General features: G+C 44.4%; 1 protein-coding gene across 2 annotated transcripts; it reads left to right on the plus strand.

The window, feature by feature from the left end:
• Window positions 1–360: 360 nt before the first annotated feature.
• Window positions 361–9,375, plus strand: LOC121554305 (menin). 2 transcript variants are annotated; one of them, XM_041867806.2, is made up of 10 exons: window positions 361–1,033; window positions 2,376–2,898; window positions 3,146–3,363; window positions 3,564–3,692; window positions 4,496–4,536; window positions 4,710–4,797; window positions 4,968–5,104; window positions 6,141–6,276; window positions 6,450–6,614; window positions 7,580–9,375. In XM_041867806.2, exons 2-10 carry the CDS (start codon window positions 2,463–2,465, stop codon window positions 8,090–8,092), a joined length of 1,863 nt encoding a protein of 620 aa, XP_041723740.1. In that variant the 5' UTR covers window positions 361–1,033; window positions 2,376–2,462; the 3' UTR covers window positions 8,093–9,375. The 2 variants fall into 2 exon arrangements, with proteins under 2 accessions (XP_041723740.1, XP_041723742.1); XM_041867808.2 differs by having other exon boundaries at window positions 3,146–3,354.
• The last annotated feature ends 3 nt before the right edge of the window (window positions 9,376–9,378 follow it).

Genomic DNA, 9,378 nt, shown 5'->3' on the forward strand with positions numbered 1-9,378 from the left:
ACGAAACACAGCCTAAAATCCAGTTTCTAAAATTCCCTATGGGAAAAATGATTGAAACCATTTCCCTGTTTGACTCCTAGGTTTCATGGGTATTATGACTCCTCCACCGTGGGCCTCTATAGAGGCTACAACCCATAGGAATCCCCACTCACTTGACTACTTTGACTATTTTAAAATGGTGGAAGCCCTCAATGGCGCTTCCCATGCTAAAACTGCCTTTTTTGGCCACTAGAGGCCTCTATCATTTTCTATGGAATATATTCTGGCTAGCACCAGAGAGGAAGAGGAAGAGAGACCCAACTCGGCGGAAAATCTGTCTCCCTCCAATAGGTGGCGTATTTTCGTTGTTTCGCACACCAAGCAATGAGTTTTTGTATGGAGGTCAACGAGAGAGTCGACTTTAGTCAACAACAAAAAATGAATGGCTTACTTCCTAGGTGAGGTTAATTTGATCGAATAGAAGTTTCGTAATGCTTAAGTTGTTAGGAGTGTACTGATATAAGTAGGACACGTGACATTCCGGCAACTTTGAGAAAAAATACGTCTTGGAGTTGTCTGGAGATTGCTATGGATATTCATGACATGAGGCTAGTAGCAAAGCATCTCTCTCTCCATTGAATACAGGCGGTTGACGTCATCAACCCTCATCGAATATTCAAAAAGGATTACAATAATGAGATGTGTCCACCAATCCAAAAAAAGGATACGTGGGAGCTAGACAGCCCGGCGTGCCATGGACAACGACTCCATTGTTAGGGCGGAGAGCTATATATCTTGTCAGTCTATCCATAGTCTTTGATAGCACTAACCCAGAAACAAGGGCGCTTGTTCAAACACGTGTAAACTGGGCGTGCAGCTTCGTAGATATGAGATACTCTGAACTAATCTTACATTGAGCGCGACTCAATGTAAGATTGAGCAAGCGCGCCAAATCTTCGAGTTCTGACACATTTGAACAGACCAACACAGTCAGAACTGCGCGGCAAAAGCAAGGCACAAACAAAAACATGTGGGTGCAGCTTTGAACAAACGGGTACGTATTAGGTTTCTTGTAAAAATTTAATGAGCGGGCTATGAGTTTGGGAATGTTTAAGTTGATTGAAATACACAAGTTGTGTTCATGTAGTTTTACATTTTGGCATGATTACTGCTAGCATAGTTTGCTAGCATATTTGTTGTCATTTGCATCTGCCTGTTTTAGCTTCAATACATTTCCTCCACCTGCATGTTTGGTGTTGACCAGAACTGAATCTTAATAATAAGCTAGGTAACGTTAGCTAGCTTGTTTTTAATTTTCCGGTCTTGTGTGGGTTGTTGAAACCTTTCAGTTTCAGCAAACTATCTAACCTACCTAGCTACTGTAGTTAGTTGCCTGGAAACCCGACGTTGAATTGCATTAAATTCTACGCCAGGCAGAAATCAAATGACATTTTATTGGTTGCATACACGTGTTTAACAAATGTTATTACGGATGTAGCAAAATGCTTGTGTTCCTAGCTCCAACAATGCAGTAATAGATAACAATACCAGAGGTGTGTGTGTGTGTGTGATTGGATGTATAGACATTATGGACCGTGTGTGGATAGAATATATAGTATATCTGAAGAATACGTGGATATAATAGTATTTATACAGCAATAGTTGAATAGGATGGACTAGAATAAAGTATATACATATGAAATGGGTAAAACAGTATGTAAACATGATTAAAGTGACCAGTGTTCCATGTCTATGCCTATGTAACGTTACATAGCAGGGCAGCATCCTCTAAGGTGCCAGAATGAGCGTTTGAATCAGGAAAGTTAACTCTCAACACCTCTACAAGCCAGAATGTTGAATACAATTATATTTTAATGTACTTTACCGGTTATCTGTACGGTTGGTCATTTTGGCGGTAGTAATGTGAGACAATATAACCACAGGAAAGTATAATTACAAACTTTTCAAACCGCTGGTATTGCGTTCAGATTTTATCACCTGAAGCATGCGCAGAACCATGTAGCTAAACACGTGCGAGAGCTCGGCAAGCATCTTGTGCTCGTGCTTCAGGTGATATAAATCTGAATGCACTACCAGCTCTTTGAAAAGTTTGTTAGCTATAATAATCTGGATTTGTTATTATTTGAACACCTTATTCTTAATCATCCCAGTTTTGTATCAGATATCAATATTTCTTCCCGGTATTAGTTGACCGTTTTAAACACATTTTGCGTAATGAATGGATACGTGGATAAATGCCACGCCCACTAAGGCAACCTAGTCTATTCAATTTTTTTCCATGAGGTGAAAAATGCCATTGAATTTTAAGGAAAAAATACTGCACACGTGATTTCAAAGTGTGTGCTGGTACTGATTTCCACATTGCTCTCATCCAGCCCCTATGACATCACTACAGCTGAGAGTGGAGAAGACACACCAGCCTAGTGAGTGACAGCTAGCTGTGGCAGCGGAGAGGGGTCAACATGGGGCTACACTCAGCCCAGAAGAAGCACTTTCCCCTGAAGGGGATTGGTGGTGTGGTTGCGCTGTTCGAAGCGGAGCTCCATAAACCCGAACCAGACCTAGCCCTTCTCTCATTGGTCCTGGGCTTTGTAGAACACTTCCTGGCTGTCAACCGAGTCATACCAATAAACGTCCCGGGGGTGCGCTTTGAGCCGCTGGAGCCAGACTGCCCAAACTCCTGCTTTCCAACAGTGGAGTTAGGGATGCTATCGGCCCTGCATGAGCGCTTCGCAGCCCAGATCCGGGGCGCGGTGGATCTGTCCCAGTACCGCAGGCCTGCCGGCGAGTCCAGCAGGGAACTTGTGAAGAAAGTGTCTGACGTCATCTGGAACAGCCTGAGCCGCTCCTACTTTAAGGACCGCGCCCACATCCAGTCCCTCTTCAGTCTCATCACTGGTAGGGGTCATTGGGTGCAGGGACGGGTTATATGGGAGTACAACTACATTAATTGAATGTGATGTATAATATTGATACAATCTCATATGTTGGATGTTTAGCTGTATTGCATTTGTGGCCCAGCAGCTGTATTTCTTGGACAAACATGTTTCTGTGTCATTGCAGTGTGTCCATACTCACACCAATCAGTTGTCTGAACGAGGGGTAAAGCTACTAATAATTTATCATTTTTTGTCATTTTGAACAGGCACAAAGCTGGACAGCTCGGGGGTGGCGTTTGCGGTGGTGGCGGCATGCCAGGTGCTGGGGCTGCGGGACGTGCACCTGGCCCTGTCCGAGGACCACGCCTGGGTCATCTTTGGTAAGAACGGAGAGGAGACTGCAGAGGTCACCTGGCACGGAAAGGGCAACGAGGACCGGAGGGGGCAGACAGTTGCTGCCGGTGTCGGTGAGAGGGTAAGTAAGGTACAGAGATACTTCCATCCCCTGCAGAAACATTACATTTCATTATAATAACATGCACTCTCACATACCTTTTAATATAGCTACATATAACAGCTGTTCTACACACACACACACACACTTCTCTCACCTTGAATTTGTAAGCACAGAGTAAAACACAACACCTCTCAGCCCTAACCCCCACCTCTCCCGCCCTTCCCCAGAGCTGGCTGTACCTAAAGGGCTCCTATATGAAGTGTAACAGGAACATGGAGGTGGCCTTCATGGTGTGTGCCATCAACCCCTCTCTGGACCTGCACACTGACAGCTCCGAGATTCTACAACTTCAGCAGGTCAGACCACCACCAATATCAACAATAGATGTACACTAGCACAGGGTTCCCAAAGTGGGGTCAGGGGTCCATGGCCAGATCTCAAAATGTATAAAAAAACAAGAATCAACTAAATTCATATTTTATTCCCACAAAATGTTGTTTTGAAAATAAATGCTATAATTTAAGCTTTAAAACTGCAAATGTTCTCTCCCCCAAGGCAAAATGTGCAGAATTGCAGAAAATTAGCTTTATAATTGCAAAAGGTGGCAGGTAGCTTAGTGGTTAAGAGCGTTGTGCCAGTAACCGAAAGGTCGCTGGTTCTAATCCCTAAGCCGACTAGGTGAAAAATCTGTCGATGTGCCCTTGAGCAAGGCACTTAACCCTAATTGCTCCTGTAAGTCGCTCTGGATAAGAGCATCTGCTAAATGACCAATTTTTTTTTTTTAGGAGGGCCCTTTTAAGATGTTATTTCCCAGGGCCCGAGACTTAATTACTCGGGTCATGTACTGCAGAAGTCTTGTAAAACTGCTTCTATGCTATTTTTATCGCACTCTAAATTAAAAGTTGTGTTCTGATATTATGAGGGGGGTCCCTGATGAATTTGCAATCACAAGGGGTGCCCGACGCAAAAAAGTTTGAGGATCCCTGCACAAGCACATGTGTGATATAATGAATAGGAGTTCCTGATATTGGAAGGGGAGAGTTGCACCTGTCGGCATCATCAAAGTCCAAGACATCAAGCGTGCCCGAACTGTAGTTGATATTTACTTGATCAGTGCTTCTGTGTGATGTCCTCTTTCTCTGATCTTTTTTGTGCACAGAGGCTTCTATGGCTGCTGTATGAGCGAGGAGACCTGGAAAGGTGATTTTGTTTTTTAAATGTACCAAAAAGTATCTGAAAAACGATCAGTTGTTTTGAATTGTTGTGGTGAAAATGCCTCATGGTTACATCCAAATGAATTATTTTCTTAAGTAAAAATGTTCTTATTCTATCATATCAACAAACTCAAGCTCTTTTCCCTTGCTGTGCCATAGATACCCCATGGCCATGGGCACCCTGGCAGACCTGGAGGACCAGGAGCCCATCCCTGGCAAAGAGAGCCCCCACGCCATTCACCTTAAAGTGAGTGTGTGGAGACCTGTACACATTCTCATGAAAAGCTTAACAAAGGCTTGAAAAAAAAATGTCATGATCTTAAAATACAGGTTATTTCATTAACATGGCTTTCACTCCCAAACTTTGTCATTAGTGTGAATTCGTATGCTTAAAGTGTGTTTGTATTTTGTTTCTAGGCTGTGAACTCTGCTAAGAAGTACTACAACAACGAGCACATCTACCCCTTCATGTACCTGGCTGGCTACCACTACAGACACAGGGAGGTCCGGGAGGCCTTGGGGGCCTGGGCCGAGGCTGCACAGGTCATGCAGGAGTATGTTACTGGAGCAACCAGCCTAGCTACCTTCTCTATGCATCTTACACCCTATTCCTCTGTCAACTGTCAGTCTTATTGCAATAAGTGTGTTTGACCCACAGAAATAACCTTTGGCATCATTAACTTAAGTGTCCTTGTTAGGTGGTTATGGTAATGCCTTATACGGTATGATAAGTTATATTGAAATCTCCATGGATGCTGAGACAAAGCCTGTTGACCATCTCTGGCTGAGGTATATGCACGCATGACTGTAAGTCGCTTTGGATAAAAGCGTCTGCTAAATGGCTTATTATTATTATTATTATTTAGGTATGCAGTGACAATTTACATCAGTTGACGTTTCACCTTTCTGACAGCAGAGGGCAGCAGATCCCTAGCAGTAATGTTTTTGAACACTTCCTCAGAACTTTATGGCGTTAGTTACAGTGGTTGTCGTCTCAAATCCAGAGCAAGTTGTCTGAAATTGTCATTTCATTCTAGCTTGAGGTTTTGCATGGCAGTATTTCCGTTTTGTATGGCGTTATACCCATTTATATAGCTTGAAACAGTTATCTGCACTTTCCTCTCACTTAAACACACTCTTCATCGCCCTGCCAGGGCTAAAAATACTGACCGAATGTCTTCTCTAGGATGTGAGAGACAGGCACGCCCAGAGCAGCAGTCGGTGCATTCCGTCCCTCCCCTCCTCTCTCAGCTTCCCTTTCCCCTCTGCCTTTCCTTTCCTGTTTCACCTATTGTTCTTTAATCTCTGTTCGCTATCATGACAAAAAGGAACATGGAGTGTGATCTACAAACATATACAAAACATGACGTTTTTGAGTGTTTGCTATAGTGTTTTTGATTTCCCACAAAAAATAAGGGATACAACAGTGATTACAAGTGCACACACCTTTAATACCCCTTGTACTGCTTATGTGGAAAACAAATAACAGGACCATTTTATTAGTGATAGATAGTCACGAATTGCCACTTTTCAATAAGTCACACTTCGTATGTGTGTGTTAGAATGTGTGATTTCTCACCCGTCTCTCAGCTACAACTACTTCCGCGAGGACGAAGAGATCTACAAGGAGTTTTTTGACATTGCCAACGACGTCATCCCCACCCTGCTGAAGGAGACAGCTGCAGCTGCTGAGAGCGGAGGAGAGGGGAGCGAGGGAGGAGAGAAGGTAATGCCACCAAGGCACTAGTGGAATTTTACATGAGAATGGAATAAAATGTTTCCCCTTATTAATCTCAAGTCAAAGAACAAGGCATTCAGCTAATGCCTCTAGCTATTCTCTGTTATTTAAAAGGAAACTATCAACAATTTCCCTCACACTCTCTCTTCCACCCCCCTCAGGACCTGCCCATTCAGGCCGCTGCCCTCCAGGACCCAGAATGCTTTGCCCACCTGTTGCGTTTCTATGACGGCATCTGTAAGTGGGAGGAGGGCAGCCCCACCCCTGTCCTTCACGTGGGCTGGGCCACCTACCTGGTCCAGTCCCTCAGTCGCTTTGACGCACAGGTAAAACACCACAAACCTGATTTAAAACCGAAACCCTTCCCCATTCACTTTAAAGAGATATTCTACTCCAAATACAATCTAACATGGTTTTTCCACAAACCTTGGCTGTAGATTGTAGTGGTACATCCCTTTGAAACAATGTTATTGTGTCCTTTTTTCTTTCTCACCTTTTAATTATGTTGTCTCACGTTGTTTTCACTGTAAATTACACTACATGACCAAAAGTATGTGGAGACCTGCTCGTCGAACATCTCATTCCAAAATCATGGAGTTGATCCCCCCCCCCCCCTTGCTGCGTTCTCCTGGCATCCGCCAAACCCAGATTCGTCCGTCGGGCTGCCAGATGGTGAAACGTGATTTATCCCTCCAGAGAACGCGTTTCCACTGCTCCAGAGTCCAATGGCGGCAAGCTTTACACCACTCCAGCCGACGCACATGGTGATCTTAGGCTTGTGTGCGGCTGCTCGGCCATGGAAACCCATTTCATGAAGCTCCCGACGAACAATTAATGTGCTAACGTTGGTTCCAGAGGCAGTTTGGAACACGGTAGTGAGTGTTGCAATCGAGGACAGACGATTTGTATGCGCTAGGCGCTTCAGCAGTTGGCGGTCCAGTTCTATGAGCTTGTGTGGCCTACCACTTCGTGGCTGAGCCGTTGTTGCTCCTAGACGTTTCCACTTCACAATAACAGCACTTATAGTTGACCGGGGCAGCTCTAGCAGGGCAGACATTTGATGAACTGACTTGTTGGAAAGGTGGCATCCTATGACGGTGCCTTGTTGAAAGTCACTGAGCTCTTCAGTAAGGCCATTCTACTGCCACTGTTTGTCTATGGAGATTGCATGGCTGTGTGGTTGATTTTAAACACCTGTCTGCAACGGGTGTGGCTGAAATAGCCGAATCCACTAATTTGAATGGGGTGTCCACATACTTTTGTATATATAATGTATTTACATCCTCCACAGATCCGTCAGAAAGTGTCCATCATCACCAAAGAGCCGGAGCTCCAGGACGACGATGACCAATCCAGCGAGGACCCTCGCGAAGGCCGGAGACGTGGCCCGAGGCGTGAGTCCAGACTGGAAGACCAGGCTTCCCCTCCTACACAATCCACCCCCACCACCCCTGTCCCACCACCAACCCAACCCACCCAGGCTAAGAAAGTAGGTGGCGAGGGCGGGACGCGGCGTCGCTCTTCAGGGCTCCGCGGTGGAGACCCCGAATGCAAGGCCAAGTCCTCCAGCCCAGTGCCCTCTCCTCCCCAGCAGCTGCCCTCCCCCAGTGGGGGTCCACTGGTGGCCTTCCAGAGCAAGAAGATGAAGGGCATGAAGGAGCTGCTGTCTGCAGCCAAGGTCAACTCCAGCGCCATCAAGCTCCAGCTCACCGCCCAGTCACAGGTGCAGATGAAGAGGCAGAAGAGCACGCCGTCGGGAGACTACACCATGTCCTTTATGAAGCGCCAGCGTAAATCTCTGTAGAAGGAGGACTCTGTAGAACTTTCTCTAGCATGGTTCCCAAGTCTGGTTGTGTTGTATAGCCAAATCCTATGGTCATTATCATAAGAGTTGACTATACAGCACAAACAGATCTGGGACCAGGCTAGACTTTCTCTTCATTGGGAGAAAAAACGATGAGAGACTGTCTGTAGGACATTTCCGTTGTACTGTGACTGAGAGGCAAGGCAACACAAAGAAGACTGCAGCATCAACTTGCTTGCATCTCCTTCACATTCTGCGATTTACTTTCTTTTTTCATCCAAAGGTTATTTTAGTAATCATATCACAAGTCCCCATAAGTAGGGCTGGGACAATACTCGTTAGTATAGTGTCAAGGAAACAATACAAAGCAGATTTAACTTCTTTAGGAAAACAGCCCTAATGTTGGAAACATAAATCATCAAGTTGTTGTCATCCAGAGTCACATATTTATTTATTTTCCAAGCTATAGCACACAATATTGTTTGTACAGCAGGTTTTTAAAGGACTAAAGACTTTGGTCTGGTTCATGTTTTCATTTTTGGCATGGAAAAAATATTGTGATACTGGTATCATCCCGGCCCTACCAATAAGGTCATACAAGGGTCGGTAAGCACATGACACGTACGTGTGTGTTTTAAGAGTGGAGGTAGTCACCATAATCAAGGTTGAACATATGTTGGTCAAGTCGCACCTTTTAATCTTGTGATTCAATAATGATTGTGTATCGTGGGCCATTAAATTTTTTAAATTGCTGTCACTTTGTGAGGATCAACAGGGCAGTAGCGCACATCAACTGTTGAGTTCTCAATTACTTATGTGTGGAGGTTATTTTAAAGCCAAAGTAAAAAGCCAAAGTAATGGGCGTTTAGATGGTGAAAACACCCTGTCCCTAAACATGTTATGGGATGGGGGAATTGCTCTGTTAAAGCAGTCAGAATTCCGTTCTATATTTTCTAGTCTTGACTTAATCTGAATCTTTTTTGACTGAAATCCGTGGAAGTGATTCGGACTATTACCGTGTAACAATGTCCAACCCTGCTATGTTGTCTCTTCTATGCTAGCTATTCGTTGCCTTATACGTCGCTTTTTTTTTTTCTAATTTAGGTGGCCTTTAGTTTTGAGACTAGCCAGAGCTGCAATAGGCAACCTCATGATTAGAAAGTGACCAGAAAGACCATGCACTGTTTAAAGGGGATTGCTGTAGGTGTCCCAGCTACATACAGTAGTATTTTGCTTGATAACTTGTTTTTTATCTGCAGATAATAAAATAATTTAAAATATGATAC

Source organism: Coregonus clupeaformis, unplaced genomic scaffold (assembly GCF_020615455.1).
Source record: "Coregonus clupeaformis isolate EN_2021a unplaced genomic scaffold, ASM2061545v1 scaf0270, whole genome shotgun sequence".
In the NCBI taxonomy this organism is placed as follows: domain Eukaryota; kingdom Metazoa; phylum Chordata; class Actinopteri; order Salmoniformes; family Salmonidae; genus Coregonus; species Coregonus clupeaformis.

What these genes read in the sequence shown, in the direction of transcription:
- LOC121554305 (XM_041867806.2), top strand. Translation starts at nt 2,463, where the DNA reads ATGGGGCTACACTCAGCCCAGAAGAAGCACTTTCCCCTGAAGGGGATT. An exon ending in CCTCTTCAGTCTCATCACTG is followed by an intron (nt 2,899 to 3,145) that starts GTAGGGGTCATT and finishes CATTTTGAACAG; the next exon opens with GCACAAAGCTGGACAGCTCG. An exon ending in GGAGCGAGGGAGGAGAGAAG is followed by an intron (nt 6,277 to 6,449) that starts GTAATGCCACCA and finishes CACCCCCCTCAG; the next exon opens with GACCTGCCCATTCAGGCCGC.